Raw genomic sequence first — 20,373 nt, forward strand, 5'->3', positions numbered from 1 at the left:
CATTTTCCCAAAGTTTTAGACAAATTCGCCGAGAACCTATTTCCATAGGTTTTTGTGCGGGGTCCTTTTATCCAGCTACCAGGAATATGGCGGCTGGATTAGGCGTCGATTCGATGGGTCATTTCTCGCTGAAAAGCTACAGTTTACGTCACATATACTATAGTATTAGAGTTACCTAGGTAATTATCCCTAGGCGTAATTTCTGAACGCACCCCTAGGTGTGCCTAAGCGTAATTCGTGAACGCTCCTCTGCTGTACTTCACGACAACAACTGAATACCATTGACCAATCAAAAGTCTGCTAAACAGAGAAAGAACGGTCGCAAAGGACTCTAGTCGCAAAGCAATCCGTCTTTTTTTTCTCGAGGACCGGATGCTAGCAAGGGAGTTCACGTTCCAGTATAGTATATATTATAGTTCTATGGTTTAGTTTACACCGTAAAAGCGTTTTGCAAACGCTTATTGTTGTGGCGATCACTGTATCATATTTAGTATCAGACAATTTGTATAACAGGATAATTATAATGATACCAAAAAGAAGACATAGTAAGTTGTGGAATTATTTCGAGGAATTGAAATCTAAGCTGGTAAAGTGCACGACCTGTAAAAAAGAAATTAAGATACCGCATCCAACAAGCCGCACAACAATATTGAGAGCACATTTAAAGAAACATGGAATATTTCTCGATAATGACACACTACCTGCCGACTTGAGGCAATATTACTCAGAGTTACCGAGACATAAGGCAAAATGTAATGATTGTGATAAAACAATGTCTATGTTAACAAATGTTGGAAATTTACGAGTACATTTAAGAAGACATTGCACAAAAGTCGAGAGTCGAGATGAGTAAGTACACATTCAAAAAATTATTAAAATACTAGACTATAAAATAAATGCAATAGAACGATCAACAGCTAAAGAAAAGCGCGAGTACAAGTTTTTATCGGGGCATAATATTTTGATCATAAAAGGGCCTCTTAAATCATAATAATAATAATAATAATTTTATTCTATATAAATATTGAATAAGCCATTTACAGTCTGAGCTTGGGACTTAGTAACTTAATAATATTTTTTGCACACTACACATATTTTTTCTTCAACTCAAACTCAACTATTTTTTCTTTAACCTTAATAACGTTAAAGTCAAGATACATCTAGTTTGCCCGTTCAATTATTTAAAGAAACAACAGAAAAAACAGGCGCACTTAATGAGTAATTATTTGTTTTTCTTATATCATACAATACAATGATATCTTGATATTTATTTTTTTACTCTTTTACAAGAGAGTAAAATTTACGACGTTAGTATTTTACATAATTCTGTTTCTAATTGCACCGTTTTCCAATGCAGACCCAGCACTTCAAGTTCAACGAGTTACGATATAGATCCCAATGCAGAACATCGAAATCAGGAAACAGTTGATTTGACTCTTCAATCATGTAAGCAATTGAAAAAAGAAACAAGGGCACGTGTTAGGTAATTATTTGTTTTGTTTATATTATACAATATAATGATATATCTTACTCTTGAAATACTTACTCTTCTGCAAAAAGAATAATTTATAATATTAATATTTTAAATAATTTTATTTCTAATTGCACCGTGTATTTCAATGCAGATCAAGCACTTCAATTTTAACGGGTTATAATACGAATTCTACCGCAGAATGTTACAGTCAGGAAACAGTTGATTTAGATCCTCAAACATGTAAACAATCGAGAAAAGAAACAAGGGCATGTGATGGGTAATTGTTTTGCTTGTATCACACAATATAATGATATCTCATTATTGAAAAATTTACTTTTCTGCAAAGAATAATTTATAAGGTTAATATTTTATATAATTCCATTTCTAATTCAACACATTTCGATGCAGAACAAGCTTTTCGAGTTCGACGTGTTATGATACAAATCATTCTGCAGAACAATACCTTTACTTCCTTATTGTCAGCGTTTTTTATTTGCAAATTAATATATCAAAGGTTTTACATTTTCATGGTTTCCATGTAATTGTAAAAAAGGAGTGATATCCGTACAAAACATACTTAAAAAAAAAGTTAATAAAGTGCGCCAGGTATACACACTCCATACACAATCTTTATTGAAAAAAATAACAACGTAGAACTACGTCAACTGTCATTATTTCATTCAACGAAGGAAAGTAGAGGTAGGGCTACATCAACTGTCACTATTTCATGTTATAGTATTCATCGAAAGACAGTTGACGTAACCCTACGTCTACTTTCCTTCGTTGAATACTTTAAGGGGATCCTGCAGCCGTATGATTTACCGACATTATCGTTTTTCGATGGATTTTTTAATTGGTTTTATAGAATTGCAAAAATCTTTTACAGAATTAAAGTACGCACAAAAATCTAGGGTAGCAAACGCGATTTTATATCAAAAACATCAAAAAATTAAAAATATTACTTATTTGGGCACATACACAGCTGTCACCTGACGACAATATTTGCTTAAAACAAAAATTCTGCAGTTTATACATACATAATGTTTATCATCTGCCCTTGGGAAAACATGTAGGAATAATACCGTGCAAGTAGAAGTAAGATTCAATGCGTACAAAAAAAGATCCATCGAAAAATTATTTTAGTAATGCAAATACGGATGCAAAATGACAAGAAGAGCAGCAACAGTAGTTGCCGGATCTTGCGAGAGATGGCGAGCAATCGAAAAAAGGACAGATGTCATTTCGTTAGACAAAGACAGATATAGAAAAAACAAAATTAGAAAGGTTGACATTATCGACATCGAGGAAGTTCGTCTATCACTGCAGGATCCTCTTAACATGAAATAGTTACAGTTGACGTAGTTCTACGTTGTTGTTTGCGGCACAGTTGTTACTGTGCCCGTTTTCTTTCCCAAATATATAATCTTTTTATAATTTTACCTTAGGCTTTTTCATATAGGAAGCTTTTTAAATGAAAAATATGGTGGACTTCTACCAGGTTTCCTCGTTTTTCTTACTCTCACGATCTCTTAATCCTTTATATCTTTTTCCTGTATTATTGTTTCCTGACTCATATGACGAAATGATTTCCTGTTTAATACAATTCGTCACTTTTGAGGATATCGATGTTCGAGTATTGACAGTCCAACGTATCATATATATTGACAGATTATCAAATTCACATAAAATATGTGAAACCAGCAACTTATAGATATAATCATTTATGAGATGGAAATAAAGAGTGATACGTTTGAATATATGTATACACATATACACATACATGTACATGTATACATATAAGTACATATTGCTCATAAAGTTTTATCTATGAAAAATTGACCAAATTGAGGAAGCAATCTGCAAATTTCTAAATTGAACACTTTTTTTATTATATTTGTAAATTTATAATAAAAATTGTATATGGAATAGAAGTAGAAAACTTCATACACTTTTAAAGCAGAAATCGGTAACTTCTTCCCAGATCATCAGAAAATTCAATACCAACCTTCTTTTAATGATGCTCTATATAAGAATACATGTATAACTTATACTCTATTTAGGCATAAATCGGTATCCCCTATCGACGACAAATTCAATACCAACCTTCCTTTCATGATAATTTATCCATCAAAAAATTCAGTTCAATGTCATAAAATTTACGGAAATTAGGGCAATTATAGAGATTTGTTAAGATAGAAATCGGTAATTCTTTTTAGAGACTTTAGAGACTTTAGAGAGAAAATGGGACTCTATAAGTTATCGAATGACACTTTATTTATTACTCTACAATTATTAATTTCAAAGATATAAACGTTCAAAGTGTGACATGTTTTCGTTGCATCTGTGCTCCTAGATTTATCCCCTACTTACTGTCGATAAACACTAGTATATTCTTTCACTAGTATATTCTTCCATTTCTTTACGTTTAATATTTAGATATAAATTTTAATACATGTGTATATTAATATTTATTTATTAATGTTTTCTCTACAACATATTGTGTATATATTGACAGATTATCAAATTGACATATAATATGTGAAACCAGCAACTTATAAATATAATCATTCAAAGAGCGATACGTTTGAATATATACACATATAAGTACACATACACATACATATATAATAATTTTCTCTTTATTTTTGCGGCATTTCTAAATTTTTATCTAAAACTTGCTTCCTAACCATTTTTTTCCCTCATAAAGTTTCCTGTAAGAGAAATTTTTCAAAATTATTAGCCTATCATAGATTGGTTTCCTCATAGAGGAAACTTTACATGCGAAGTAAAAATATGAGGGAGCAATGTGCAAATTTCTAATTTGCACGTTTTATTTATTATATTGACAAATTTTTTATAGTTTTAAAAGCAGAAATCGGTAACCTCTTTTCAGATCATCAGAAAATTTAATATCAACCTTCCTTTAATGATGCTCTATATAAGATTACATATATAACTTATACTTTTTTAAATAAAAAATTGGTTACTCCTTCAACGATCTTAGCCAAATTCAATACCAACCTTTCTTTAATAATACTCTATATACAATTACATGTATAACTTACACACTTCTTTTAAAGCAAAAATCGGTTACTCCTTCAATGATCTTCGCCAAATTCAATATTATACCAATCTTCCTTTAATGATGCTCTATGCTCTATGCTCTATATAAGAATGCATGTATAACATAATCTATTTAGGCACAAATCGATATCCCCGGATTGACGACAAATTCATGTCAATACAAGATCCTCCCAGTGTTAAGTATAAATTTCTTGCAGAAATTGGTAACCCTTTTCCCGATTTTCGCCATAATCAATGCCAACCTTCCTTTAACGATATTCCATACAAGATTACATGTATAACTTTACATTTTTTTTAGACATAAATCGGTAACCTCTTCAACGGTTGACGCCAAATTCAATATCAACCTTCCTTTAATGATCATCTCTATCCATCAAAAAATTCAGCTTAATATCACAAAACAAACACGGAGATTTGTTAAAACAAAAATCGGGGTAACCCCTTCACCAATCATCACCCAATTCAATACCAACCTTTCTTTAATGACACTCTATCCATAAAAATAAATTTCAGCTTAATATCACAAAATTTACGGAAATTAGAGCAATCATAGAGATTTGTTAAGATAGAAATCGGTAATCTTTTTTGGAGACTTTAGAGACTTTAGAGAGAAAATGGGACTCTATAAACTATCGAATGACATCTTATTTATTACTCTACAATTATTAGTTTCGAAGATATAACAAAAATTAGAGCAATCATGGAGATTTGTTAAGATAGAAATCGGTAACTTCTTTTGGAGAGTTTACAGATTTTAGAGAAAAAATGGGACTATATAAGCTATCGAATGACACCTTATTTATTACTCTACGATTATTAGTTTCGAAGATATAACAAAAATTAGAGCAATCATGAAGATTTGCTAAGATAGAAATCGGTAACCCCTTTTGGAAACTTTATAGACTTTAGAGAAAAAATGGGACTATATAAGCTATCAAATGACACCTTATTTATTACTCTACAATTATTAGTTTCAAAGATATAAACGTTCAAAGTGTGACATGTTTTCGTTGCATAACAAAAATTAAAGCAATCATGGAGATTTGTTAAGATAGAAATTGGTAGCCCCTTTTGGAGACTTTATAGACTTTAGAGAGAAAATGGGACTATATAAGCTATCGAATGGCACCTTATTTATTACTCTACGATTATTAGTTTCGAAGATATAGACGTTCAAAGTGTGACATGTTTCCGTTGCATCTGTGCCTGAATTTACCCCCTCCTTACTGTTGACAAAGGCGTAGTTCTACGTCAAAAATTTTGATCTAATTTTGTTATATAATTTTAATTGTTTTTCTTGCTATAAAAACAATGGTACCCCAAAGTTTGCATCAAGTAAATAAGATAAATTAGTAATTTTTTTTTACGTAGAACTACGTCTTTCTCCGCGGTAAGGGGGGTAATATCGGGTGCACGATGCAACGCGACGATGCAACGAAAACATGTCACACTTTGAACGTTTAGATCTTTGAAACTAATAATCGTAGAGTAATAATTGACATCTCATTTTAAAGCGTAAGAAGTCCCATTTATGATAAAACAAGTCCGAACTCTTTATTTCTTACCGTTTAGATATAGTAGCGATAGAAAGTTTTTTCTTGCAACGTTTTCTTGCAACGTTTTCCGCGAACTACTCATTTGTTAATAGACCGAATTTTAAAGAGTTATATATGAAACAGGGGTAGAATTTTCCGGGAATGGCGGTGGTAGGGTTAATTTTTTGATACCGATTTTTTTTAAACCGGTTGTGTAGTTTTTTGTTATATTTTCGAAAATAATAATCGTAATAAATAAGTTGTTATTTGATAGCTTATATAATCTCATTTTCTCTCTAAAGTCTATAAAGTCTCCAAAAAAGGTTACCGATTTTTTTCTTGCAACGTTTTCCGCAAACTACTCGTTTGTTAATAAACCGAATTTTCAAGAATTATATATGAAACAGAGGTAGAATTTTCCGAGAATAGTGGTGGTGGGGTTAATTTTTCAATACCGACTTTTTTTAAACCGGTTGCGTAGTTTTCGATGCCAATGTGTTTCTTATGTTCTAATACGTCGAAATATCGCATTAAAAAAAAAAAATGCAAACGTGCTAATAATAAAGGGGTTACGATTTTTGTTTTTTTGTTATATTTTTGAAAATAATAATCGTAGAGTAATAAATAAGTTGTCATTTGATAGTTTATATAGTCTCATTTTCTCTCTAAAGTCTATAAAGTCTCCAAAAGGGACAAAAGAAATTGTCTATTCGTTCTAAAATAGAACAGGTACACAACAAGTATAATCATTAAACATCATTAATAAAAAAAAAGTTACTAATTCATCATATTTACTAAGCGGAAACCTTCTGACATCGTTGTTTACGTAGTAAAAAATACAAATAAAATTAAAAGATCAAATAAAATTTAAATACTTTTAATAAAAATTTTGTATGGTACACGTATATTTGGCGCGTTTTTTTATCTTTCTTGGAAAAAAGTAAGTTTGAAGATCTGTACGCAATCTGGTAAATTTGAACTATCCACATAAACGTACATTCCACTTAATAAACCATGTCTCTTTTTGCTTATTAAGGCGATAATTGTATCACATTTAGTATCAAACAATCTGTATTACAGGACGGCACCAAAAGGAAAACGCAGAAAGTTGTGGGATTATTTCAAGGGATTGAAACCTTCGCTGGTAAAGTGCACAATGTGTAAAAAAAAAATTAAGACACCTAATCCTCCAACAAGACGCACAAAAATAATGAGAGTACACTTATTAAAAAGACATGGAATATTTCTCAAGGATGATACTTTCAAACTACCTGATGACTTGAGGCAATATTACTTGGAATTACCGGGGTATAAGGCAAAATGTATAGATTGTTGCAAAACATTGTCTTTTTTAACAAATATAGCACCTTTACGACAACATTTAGAAAGACATTCCACAAGAATCCAGAGTCAAGATGAGTAAGTGTACATTCAAAAGATTATTAAATTACTAAAAATTATAAAATGAATGTAATGATGAAACAATCAATAGCTAAAAAAAATTGAACGGACAAAAGTTTTATTAGGGCATCCATATAATATTTATTTGCAATTTTGATCATAAAATGTGCTTCTCAAATTGTAGGAATAATAATTTTTTAATTATTTTACACATAGAGTAGAGTGGGGTAAAAGTGCGCGACCGATAAAAGTGCGCAGTGCAGGTATTTTTTTACACAATTCCCAATTCTCAATATTTTAATTATAAATATTTATTATTTATTTTAGAAGTATTAGTATCTGTTATTCAAACCCGATTTTTTATTCCCTCTATCCTTTATATAAAAGAAATCTAATTACGACAAACAGATATCACCTCTTCCTTCTATTAAGAATTAAATCATGACTAATTATTTCACCAAGAATCTTAAAAATCTGACTATAAATTAAACTATTAAGTAACTCTAAACTCCATTTTTAATTCTCACTTCTCAATTCTCACTTCTCAATTCTCAATTTTCAATTCTTAATCCTCAATTCCCAATTCCCAATTCCGAATTCTCAATTCTCAATTCTCAATTCCCAATTGGAAGAAATCAAAATATTATATCAGAAAGCTGAAAAATGAAACTTAGCGTTTTCGATTTGTTGACTCAACCCGACTCGAATCAGATTAAAAGTTCGGAAAAATGATAATAAAATATGATAATGCTAATAGTTCAGTCAAAATACGATTAGACCTAGAAAAAATTGCAACACAAGGTATTATTACGTCATTGTGTTCAGAAAAATATACTGAACAACATATTCAAATTCCGCCATTTTCCGCTATCCTTAAGTATGTTTTTTATTAACAATTTATAAACAAATTTGTTTTTCTCCACAAATACGATGAATTTTGAATTTTTTGTAGAAATCAAAGTTGTAGAACAAACAAATATCTACAAAAAATGTTCTTATGAATTTTTTGAAATATCTTATATTATTTGAGATATTTACAACAAGAGCTACTAGGCTACGCGCGGAGCGGAGCGGAAAGTTCTAACAAGCACACGGCAGTCTCTACTGGTCGCTGCTAGTTCTCTAGGTTCTACAAGGAACTTGAGTTGGTTCTCTATACTAGTATATGTGTCTATGTACACACACACACACACACACACACACACACACACACACACACACACACACACACACACGCACGCACACACACACACACACACACACACACACACACACACACACACACACACACACACACACACACACACACACACATATATACATATACATATATGGGATAATCCACGTCACTTGTACCCCCCTCTGTCCAAAATTGGTATGGACAGATTTTAATGACTAAGGGCGAAAAATGTTCGTCTTGAAAAGAGCTTTTGAAAGGCGTGTGGCATATCAACATCGCGTCATAGTTATGGCTGCTTAAAGGGATAAATTCAAAATTTCAGATTCAAGTACATGACGCCATGTTGAATTGCGCATATATGCCACACGCCTTTCGAAAGCTCTTTTCAAGACGAACATTTTCCGCCCTTAGTCATTCAAATCCATCCATACCAATTTTGGACAGAGGAGGGTAAAAGTGACGTGGATTGTCCTATATATATATATGTGTGTATACATAGACACATATACTAGTATCGAGAACCAACTCAAGTTCCTTGTAGAACCTAGAGAACTAGCAGCGACCGGTAGAGACTGCCGTGTGCTTGTTAGAACTCTCCGCTCCGCTCCGCGCGTAGCCTAGTAGCTCTTGTTGCAAATATCTCAAATAATATAAGATATTTCAAAAAATTTATAAGAACATTTTTTGTAGATATTTGTCTGTTCTACAACTTTGATTTCTACAAAAATTTCAAAATTCATCGTATTTGTGGAGAAAAACGAATTTGTTTATAAATTGTTAATAAAAAACATACTTAGGGATAGCGGAAAATGGCGGAATTTGAATATGTTGTTCAGTATATTTTTCTGAACTTAATGACGTAATAAAACCTTGTGTTGCAATTTTTTCTAGGTACCTCCCCTTTTTTCCGTATTTTGACTGGACTATAAGAATATGTGACAGAAGTTAAGAAATGCTTTCTACCATGATAGTTTAGAGTCATCGAGTTTCAAACTGAACTTTCGATCTGACCCGAGTCGGGTCGAGTTAACAAATCGAAAATACTAATAGTTTTAACGCTATTCAGTCGAATCGGCTGTCATATGGCGCTACTCAGTCATGACAGTTTACGAATTAACTAGGTATTGTCAATAACCTAATTTACACGAAAACAAATATACCTGCATTGCACACTTTTGCCCTACTGCATGCGAACTTTTGCCTCACCGGTGGGGCAAAAGTGCGTTTTTGCAATCAGTTCAAGAAAAGCTTATTACATGGAATGTATTCAAAATATAAACATAAGCCCTAGTAAATTTTGAAAAAAAAAAATGTTTGAAGATTTTACAGTTCAAATTTCAAGACTCTAGCTATATCTCAACGATAGATATATGGAATTAAAAACTAAGTGTGTGTACTTTTGCTCCATTCTACTCTAACTTAAATAAATTTGAATCGCCTGTTTCCACGTTCTTTTATGCATCATAGATATAGGCAATTCAAAAATTTAGATTAGTAATTTGTTGTTTGACATTAGTAAAGGAAACTAGGGACAAAAGTAACGTGGGATGAATGTAATCTAAATGCTTCTACTTTCAAATCGGACCGCATAAATGTTTTCATGAATTAAACAGGTCGTAACCGGTCTTTTTCTACTCGAGTTTCACACTATTGAGTCATTTCCGCTTTTCTGATATTTTACTTACCGATCAGCGCCATCATCCCTTGATTTATCCGGGCGTTTTTTCGGGAATTTTGAGATTGCTCGCTCGCGATGTACACAGAACCTCAATTTTTCACTTAAAAAGTGAAATGCAAAGCATTCATGTAAAGCGTGTCGCCGACAAATGACGTTTCTCATATACTGAGAAAATCAATACAATCAGTACGAAGTTTGATGTATTGATTTTCCATAAAAACTGTTTGTGGAATTACTAATCTGACCTGCTATTAATTCACTCTCTTGTCATTATAAGCTGCTGGTTTCACATATTTATGTCATTTTGATAATTTATCACGATACGTTGGAAAATATATGAAATAGAGGTAGAAAAGACTGAAGAATATAATAGAATTATAGCCCAATATCTCCAAATTGGCGGATTTCTAAAAAAATTCCAAATTTTATTTAAAAAGAACCCTTTTTTACCGGTTATCGCCAAATTCAATACTAACCTTCCTTTAATGATACTCTATATAAAATTACATGTATAACTTATACACTTTTCAAGCAGAAATCGGTAAGGCAAAAATTAGAAATCAGTAAGTCAAAAATCGGAAACCCTTTTACCGATTCTCACTAAATACATGTATAACTTATATACTTTTTATGCAGAAATCGGTAAGACAAAAATTAGAAATCGGTAAGGCAAAAATCGGAAACCCTTTCACCGATTCTCGCCAAATTCAATACCAATCTACTTTTAATATACTCTATCCATAAAAAAAAATTGCGGAAATCAGAGCAATCATATAGATTTTTTAAGACAGAAATCGGTAACTCCTTTATTATTAGCAATTTTTTGAATTCTATTATATTCCTCAGTTTTTTCTACCCTTATTTCATATATAATACTTTAAGATTTGGTTGATTAAGAAAATCTAAACAAAAAAGTCATTAAGTACGATTCTTTCAAAAAATTTAAAATTTTAGATATTCCGATTTTTTTTCAAATTAGGTTGTAGCACAATGGCACATAGCCTATGTCCCTCAGAAAGACATAAGCTATCCACCGGTGTAAAAATTTTTGAAATCGATTCAGTAGTTTCTAAGATTACCCCGAACAATGCTACAAACTTTTCCCCTTTATACAATAGTAGAGATAGAGATAGAGATAGAGATATTACAAATCAACTCTGAGCTCTGCTGTTACAACTCTAGGGATAGGAATAACAGTAACAAATCTTCATAAAATTTGATTTTTCTACTGAATTACAAGATATGGATATATTTCATCAATACTATAATGTAAGCAAAGAATGTACGTGTTTTCCTTATGAAAAAAAAGAGTTTATATACAAACAAGCAAATTGAAGACATCAATTCAAATGAGCAAAATGTTACGTTTGTCCCTGGTTTCCCTTATTATTACAATCGAGGCCGAGGCAGATATATAAAATGTATTATTTATACGTAGGCTGGTATTCATAGTCAGATCTTATATTTAAGATCGTCTTAAATCCGGTCAAAGGTAGTCTCAATACTCCGGCGTCCAGCCAATGAAAATTAGCATCTTAAAACATTACTTAAGACGGCTTTGAAATAAGATCCGATTATGAATGCCGCCCATATAGTTCTTATAAGTATTCAAATTAAGGTTGTTCTGGCTATACTATAAAATACTATAATCCCAGACAAAAAGTTATTTCAATTTAAAATTGGTTGAAATTCTATATATATGCTTTTGTGAGTTAAGTACATGATATGTGCTTGTATCGTGTAAAGGATTTAAATAATGCTAATTAATATGATATTTGGCACTACAAATTAATATATTTGCACATTTTGCAAATTTTGTGACTGTCAGTAAAAAAAACTTTTAGACGTAAATTTTATCTGAAACAAATTGTAAGGAACGACAAAACGTTACGTATATTAGTAATATTTTATGTATACAGACATTGGATAATACTTAAAAACGCATAAGATGTGTGAGAAAATGTTATTGACATAATATTTACTTTTCTAGCCCTGTGTATCATAACCTATTTTCGAAATTTTACATTGCTTTTTCATTAATAACTTGAGAACACGTTAGTGAATTAATATCAACTTTTTTAGAAATGTTGCTCAGTATTTTATTTACTCACAAAGTTTCAGAATATTGCCAATGGTGCTGCCTTATAATTTTGTTTACATAAATGAGATGCTGCCATTCCATATAAAAACTCATACAAAATTAAAAGTTAAAAATAATTCATAAACCGGTTAGAGAATTGATTTCAGGTTTTGCATACGTGTACGTGTATAATAAATAAAAACAATACATTAAATTTTCAAGATATTGCACACGGAAAAAAAAGATTAGCTACTATAGCTAAGTCCTAATATATGGATAACTAACATTTTTTGTAACGAGAGTAACATTTTTGCAACGAGAACAGAAAGTTTTGCTACTATTGCTAAACTATAGCTCTCGCTGCAAAAAATATAGCTCTTGCTGCAAAAATATTAGTTGTCCATATTTTACGACTAGCTAAATTTTTGTTGGAAAGTTAGCGCCAGAACATCCTTAAATAGCTCTTGACTCTAATTAGCCAGTTCGTTCCACTTAGTATTCAAATTAAAGCTCTATTTAATAAAATTTATATAGGACGACACAAATCTTCCATCCACATATTACATATATAGATAATTAATAATTAATAAAAATTTCTATTAGCCAACAATCAACGGTTCTTTAGTTTACAGTCACGACAGGATCTTGGCAACTTAATAATATTATTTGTGTGAATTTATGTACATTTCCATATTATAGCAAACTATGCGTCGCGCCACGACCGTTACAAATGGACTTAAAACAGTAGTCTCTAACTAAAGCTGGAGTAGAACAATTATGATAAAATAGCGTTTCTCTCTAACTTGATTGTATAACCCCAGATAGCGCAATTATTACGTCATTTGACGTCATCACTTTGCTACCTGGGACATATCGGTCTTGTTTCACTTATCTATTAATAACAAAATCAGTCTAGACGTTAATTGTTTGACATTAGCATTACAGAAATTTGAGATGTAAAATATTCTCTCTCTCTTTCTCTCTCTCTCTCTCTCTCTCTCTCTCTCTCTCTCTCTCTCTCTCTCTCTCTCTCTCTCTTCCCTCCTTCCCCCTTTCCCTCTCCCTCTCCTATTTATCTTCCACCTTTCCTTTCTCACTCACAAAACTTCACTTCATGACGGTTTACCGTCAACAAGTACATAATAGCAGTACTACGTACAGTTGTAGTATTTTAATAATTATTACTTTTTCTATTTTTAATTACGCCACATTTCTATGCAGTCCAAGCACTTCAACTTCGACATGTGTTATGGATTCTTCTGTAGAACGTCAAAGTCAACATACATCTGGTTTGCCGGTTCAAGCATTTAAAGAAACGACAGAAAAAACAGGCGCACTTAATGAGTAATTATTTCTTTTGCTTATATTATACAACATAATGATATCTTGATACTTAAATATTTACTCTTTGCAAAAAATTAATTAACAACTTTATTTTAAATAATTCGATTTCTAATTGCTCCGTATTTTAATGCAGATCAAGCTCTTCAATTTCAACTGGTTATAATACGAATCATACTGCAGAATGTCAAAGTCAGGAAACAGTTGATTTGGCTCTTCAAACATGTGAACAATCGAGAAAAGAAACAAGGGCACGTGATGGGTAATTAGTTATTTCGTTTATATCATACAATATAATAAAATCTTATTATTGAAATATTTACTCTTCTTCAAAAGAATAATTTATAAGGTTAATATTTTAAATAATTCTATTTCTAATTGCATCATTTCGATGCAGACCAAGCATTTCAAGTTTAACGGGTCATGATACAAATCCTTCTACAGAATGTCAAAGCCAAGAATCACCTGGTTTGCCCATTCTGTTATCTGAACAAATAAGAATAGCATTGGACACAATTGAAAGGTAGCTATTCGTTTTCTTTATATTATACAATGTAACGGTACCCAAATAGTTAAATATTGATCTCTTTGCATAAATACATAACGCCAATATTTTAAATAATTCTATTTCTAATTGCACCATTTCAATGAGCAGACCAAGAACTTCAATTACAATGGGTTTTGATACGAGACCTACTGTAGAATGTCAAAGCCAAGAATCACCTGGTTTGTCCGTTCAATCATTTAAAGAAACGGCAGAAAATGCAGGAATACTTGAGAAGTAATTATTTGTTTTGCTTATATAATTTAATAGTATTCAAATTGTTTAATATTGACTTTTCTGCACAAGTACATTTTACAACAGACATTTTAAATAACTATATAGCTTTTGAGTATACTCTTTTCTCTTTATTTTTAATCACACCACATTTCTACACAGATCAAGCACTTCAAGTTTAGCGGATTATAGAATGGATCCTCCTGCAGAACGCCAAAATCAAGATACATCTAGTTTGCCCATTCAATTATTTAAAGGCGCACTTAATGAGTAGTTATTCGTTTTGCTTATATCATACAATATAATGATATATTAATATTTAAATATTTACTCTTTTGCAAAGTAATGATTTAGAACGTTAATATTTTAAATAATTTCTATTTACATATTTTCTATTTTTAATTGCACCGTATTTCAATGCAGATCAAGCACTTCAATTTCAACGGGTTATAATACAAATTCTACCACAGAATGTCACAGTCAGGAAACAGTTGATTTGGATCCTCAAACATGTAAACAATCGAGAAAAGAAACAAGGGCATGTGATGGGTAATTATTTGTTTTGCTTGTATCACACAATATAATGATATCTTATTATTGAAATATTTACTTTTCTGCAAAGAATATTTTATATGGTTAATTATATAACCTGCGCTTCGCGTGGGCAAAAAATCTAGTTTTATATAATTCCATTTATAATTCAACACATTTCGATACAGAGCAAGCATTTCAAGTTCAACGTGTTATGATACAAATCCTTCTGCAGAACGTTAAAATACTGCAGAAAAATACCTTTGCTTTCTTATTGTCCACGTTTTTTATTTGCAAATTAATATATCAAAAGTTTTATATTTTTATAATTCCCATGTAATTGTAAAAAAAGGAGTGATATCCGTACAAAACATACTTTTTTTTTAAAGTTAATAAAATGCGCCAGGTATACGTGCTCCATACACAATCAGTATTGAAAACAATTTTGATCTAATTTTGTTATATAATTTTAATTGTTTTTCTTGCTACAAAAACAATGGCACCCCAAAGTTTGCATCAAGTAGATAAGATAAATTAATAAATTTTGATTTTTTAAATAATGTTTCTTTATTATAGTTTCTTTATTATTATTTGAAAAAGAACAAGTACATAACAAATATATAATAAAGATCTAAAAAAAGAAAACACGTATTCAACAACTGTAATAAAAGAACCTCACTAAGAAAATCTGATGTTACTATTATAATTTATCCTATTCACTTGATGCAAACTTTTATTGTTTTTACAGTAAAAAATACAAATAAAGTTATAACATCAAATATTATTTCAAAATTTCTCCAATAATAAGTTTGTATAGAACACGGACATATATACTTGGTTACTGGCGTTATTTACTTTTTTAGTAAAATGTAACTTTTGTAAATCTATACGCAATCTCTCTGGGAATTATGTAAATTCGAACTATATATCCATATAAACATACGCCCCAATAAAAAAACCATATCTCTTTTTTACCTTTGTAAGAAATTCTACAAGCGCTTTTTAAAGCGCTCACTGCATCACATTTATCAGACAATCTGTGTTACAGGACGGTTACAATGACATGGGGAAGAAAACGCAGCAAATTTTGGAATTATTTCGAGGAACTGAATAATCCTTCGCTGGTAAAGTGCACGATCTGTAAAGAAGAAATTAAGATACATCATTCAAACAGCGTACAAATATTCAGAGAACACTTATTAATTAAACATGGAATATCTGTCAATAATGACACTTACATACTACCTGATGTCTTAAAACAATATTACTCGGAGTTACCGGAATATAAGGCAAAATGTAAAGATTGTGGCAAAACATTTACTTTCTTAACAAGTATGGTATATTTACGGGAACATTTAATAAGACATTCTACAAAAATCCAGAGTCGAGATGAGTAAGTACATTCAAAAAATTAATAAATTATTAAAAATTATAAAATAAATGTAATGATAGAACAATTAATAGCTGAAGAAAATTGAGCGAATAAAAGTACATGGTGCGCAAATATAAAAATTAATAAATTACAGTGTATATAACCCATATACGGGGTGTCAATTTAAAAACTTACAGTCGGAATATCTCGGTAACTAGTAAAGATACCAAAACACGTTTTGGAAAGAATATAGGGTAGCAAGGAGGACATACTTTGATTAAAAAAGTTTTACCTTGGATGGAAGCGTCGTGGTCAAATAAAGGTCAACTTAATATTTTTAAATGGACACATAATTTTTTAAACATCTACGTTTGTAACTCTTCTCATTATGAGCTCAACGCGCTATGATCAAAAATCTTCGAAGGTCAAATGACCAAATGCAGGCTCACAGTATTATTGTTTTTGTAAATGTTATGAGACACCTTTTGCAGCTGCAGCTTCTCTACTAAATCGAAACTAAATCGAAATCGAACGGATCTTGTTGTTAGACTGCTATTTCTGTTCGTGTTTATGTTCGTGGACATGGGCAGTGTCATGATGACTTAGTTTGGCACGCGGAATTACCATGTTAACGCTTGTAGTACAAATTAGCACTCACTGTACTTACTAATTTAAGTAAACTAGAAAAAAATGTCAGTCACACCTACGTCCAATTAATATTAAAATTTGAAGAAACAGGATTAATAGCAAAGAAGAACAAAACTGTACAAAGATTAGTGAATGAAGCAACTCAACTGGAAATGTTAGGTTATTTTGCAAAAAATGTTTCATAACATGTACAAAGACAATAACACTATGAGCCTGCATTTGATCATTTAACCTTCGGCTACTTTGTATCATAACGCGTTGAGCTCGTAATGAGAAGGGCTACAAACGTAGATATTTAAAAAATCATGTATCCATTTATAAAAATTGAGTTGACCTTTATTTGACCTTGATGTCTCCACCCAAGGTAAAATTTTTTTTCATCAAAGTATGTCCCCCTTGCTCCCCTACATTCTCTCCAAATCGTGTTTTGATATCGTTACTAATTCTCGAGATATTTCGACTGAAAGTTTTCAAATTGACACCCTGTATATATTCCAACTTAATAAACTGCGCGCCAATTTTTTTTTGGACTTGTAACACAGCTATCATTGGAACATTAAAAACCCTTACCTCTCCGCAATTAAATTGACGCGATTTAATTATCTAAAAACTATAAAGAAATTATTGCAAAAAATATTACCTCAGCCAGGATTCGTACCTGGAACTTCCTTCATTCCGTGAAGGGTATCGCGTACCAATTCGACTACTGAGGCATGTGGTAATATTTATCACAATAACAAAAATAAATTATTTAGTAGTTTAATAATATTTTTTGCACACTACATATTTTTTCTTCAACTTTAATAAACTGAACTATTTTTTCTTCAACATTAGTAACGTCAAAGTCAAGATACATCTAATTTGCCCGTTCAATTACTTAAAGAAACAACAGAAAAAACAAGCGTAATTAATCAGTAATTATTTGTTTTGCTGTTTTGTTTATATCAGACAATGATATCTTACTATTGAAATATTTATTCTTCTGCAAAAGAATGATTTATAACGTTAATATTTTATATAATTCCATTTCTAATTGCACTACATTTCGATGCAAGCCAACGGGTGCAATTATGATATATACGAATCCTTCCGCAGAACGTCAAAACACTGCAGTACCGTTGCTTCTGTATTGTCCACGTCTATTTTATTTGCAAAATATCAAAATTTTATATTTCTATAGTTTTTGTGTACTTGTAACAAGGCGTTGTATCCGTATAAATAAACATACTTACAAAAAGAAAGTTAAACAAACGCGTCAAGTATGTATGTTCTATACAAAATCTTTATTGAAAAAGATTTTGATATAATTTGGTCATATTATTTTATTTGTAGGTATTTCTTGCTACGAAAACAATAATACCGGAAGGTTTACGTCAAGTAAATATGATCAATTAGTAACATCTGATTTTCTTAATTATGTTTTATTATTACACTTGTTGTGTATATTCTTTTTTAGAACAGATACACAATAAATATTTTTTAATAAAAATATTTTTTAATAAAAATTTTGTATAGAACACGTACACTTGGCGCGTTTTTTTTATCTTTCTTGGAAAAAAAGTAAGTTTGAAGATTTGTACGCGATGTGGTAAATTTGAACTATCCACATAAACGTGCATTCCACTAAATAAACCATGCCTCTTTTTGCTTATTGAGGCGATAACTGTAGGTATCACATTTAGTATCAGACAATCTGTATTACAGGACGGCACCAAAAGGAAAACGCAGAAAGTTGTGGGATTATTTCAAGGGATTGAAACCTTCGCTGGTAAAGTGCACGATCTGTAAAAAAGAAATTAAGACACCTAATCCAACAATGCGCACAAAAATAATAAGAATACACTTATTAAAAAGACATGGAATATCTCTCAATGATGACACTTTCAAACTACCTGATGACTTAAGGCAATATTACTCGGAGTTACCGGGGTATAAAGCAAAATGTAAAGATTGTTGCAAAACATTGTCTTTCTTAACAAATACAGCACCTTTACGACAACATTTAGAAAGACATTCCACAAGAATTCAGAGTCGAGATGAGTAAGTGTACATTCAAAAAATTATTAAATTACTAATAATTATAAAATGAATGTAATGATGAAACAATCAATAGCTAAAGAAAATTGAACGGAAAAAAGTTTTATCAGAGCATCCATATAATATTTACTTGCAATTTTGATCATAAACCCAGCAAAAAATGACTTATCGAATCAACGTCTAATTGACGTCGAAAACATATATCGAAAAATAATTGAAATATTCATCGATTTTGATTGATTTATGTCACAACTTTCGATGACTTTTTGACTCAGAATAAATCAATTTTGACTCGATATTAAATATTATTTTCTCACTACAGCTATGGGCCAATTTCATCGTCTCCGATTGAAGAGTACGTTTTAATCGGAAGATCAAGTTAATCGAAGACTATGAAATTGGCCCTACATTGAAGTAGATTATCAGAAGCGAGAAAACATATAAACTTTTTTTTGTATTATACAAATAAATGAATATATTCACATTCCACTACTTATTGTTTAATAGTATATTCGTAAAATATATCGAAAATTATATTTTTTGTTGTTCTTCCGTTAGTAAATAAATATATGCAATTCAAACAATGCATTTCTAAAAATTGGTTTATATATAAAATTAATTTACACTAATTAAATATACACTAATAAAATTAAACAACTATTACATTACAAATCTAGTCTTCAATATTTTATCAAATATTATTGAACATTTGATGATCAATATTAAATATTAAAAATTTTATAACATGAGAAGCAAAACTTTAAAAATATAATTTTATTTTGACATATAGTGCAAAAAAGATTTATATGTCTCATTTTTTATTAAAATATAAATACAATTAAAAGTTGCAATAACTATTTATTTCTATGTATATACTATGTAGATAAATGTAAATACAAATATCTTATTGTATTAACATTTTATATTAATATTTAATTAGTTGCTTAATTTAACTTCTAGTTTAATAAAGAAGCGAATGTAGTTTCAATTTTTAAAACAATTGTCAAATTACTAACAGGAATTTTGTTTTGACTTTTACAGTTATAAAGTACTTATTTAATGGAAATGAAAGCATAAAAGAATTAATTTTATGCTCAAATCATAAAATCTTTACATGTTTACATTATCCATGTCTGCCAATACAATATAATTTTTTATTCATATTGCATTCTATACATATAATAGCAATGTTATTATATTCGACATTCGAATAACTTCGAATCGATATCAAAAT

General features: G+C 30.6%; 1 protein-coding gene across 8 annotated transcripts in view; it reads left to right on the forward strand.

Annotated features, from left to right (window-relative positions):
- The first annotated feature begins 376 nt into the window (after positions 1–376).
- Positions 377–20,373, forward strand: part of LOC139810390 (uncharacterized) — a 39,906-nt gene continuing 19,909 nt past the window's right edge. The window contains exons 1-12 of one of the 8 annotated variants that reach the window (XM_071773898.1): positions 377–849; positions 1,358–1,483; positions 1,626–1,751; positions 7,174–7,512; positions 13,654–13,776; positions 13,910–14,035; positions 14,171–14,296; positions 14,429–14,554; positions 14,714–14,821; positions 14,975–15,100; positions 16,131–16,475; positions 18,807–19,142. In XM_071773898.1, the coding sequence (XP_071629999.1) occupies positions 524–849; positions 1,358–1,483; positions 1,626–1,751; positions 7,174–7,512; positions 13,654–13,776; positions 13,910–14,035; positions 14,171–14,296; positions 14,429–14,554; positions 14,714–14,821; positions 14,975–15,100; positions 16,131–16,475; positions 18,807–19,142 (2,333 nt within the window). In that variant the 5' untranslated portion in view covers positions 377–523. Of the gene's footprint in view, positions 850–1,357; positions 1,484–1,625; positions 1,752–1,816; positions 1,834–7,173; positions 7,513–11,238; positions 13,777–13,909; positions 14,036–14,170; positions 14,297–14,428; positions 14,555–14,713; positions 14,822–14,974; positions 15,101–16,130; positions 16,476–18,806; positions 19,143–20,373 lie in introns of those variants that run through there. The other 7 variants (XM_071773897.1, XM_071773894.1, XM_071773899.1 and 4 more) reach the window with 7 other exon arrangements.

Source organism: Temnothorax longispinosus, chromosome 3 (assembly GCF_030848805.1).
Source record: "Temnothorax longispinosus isolate EJ_2023e chromosome 3, Tlon_JGU_v1, whole genome shotgun sequence".
Classification (NCBI taxonomy): Eukaryota; Metazoa; Arthropoda; class Insecta; order Hymenoptera; family Formicidae; genus Temnothorax; species Temnothorax longispinosus.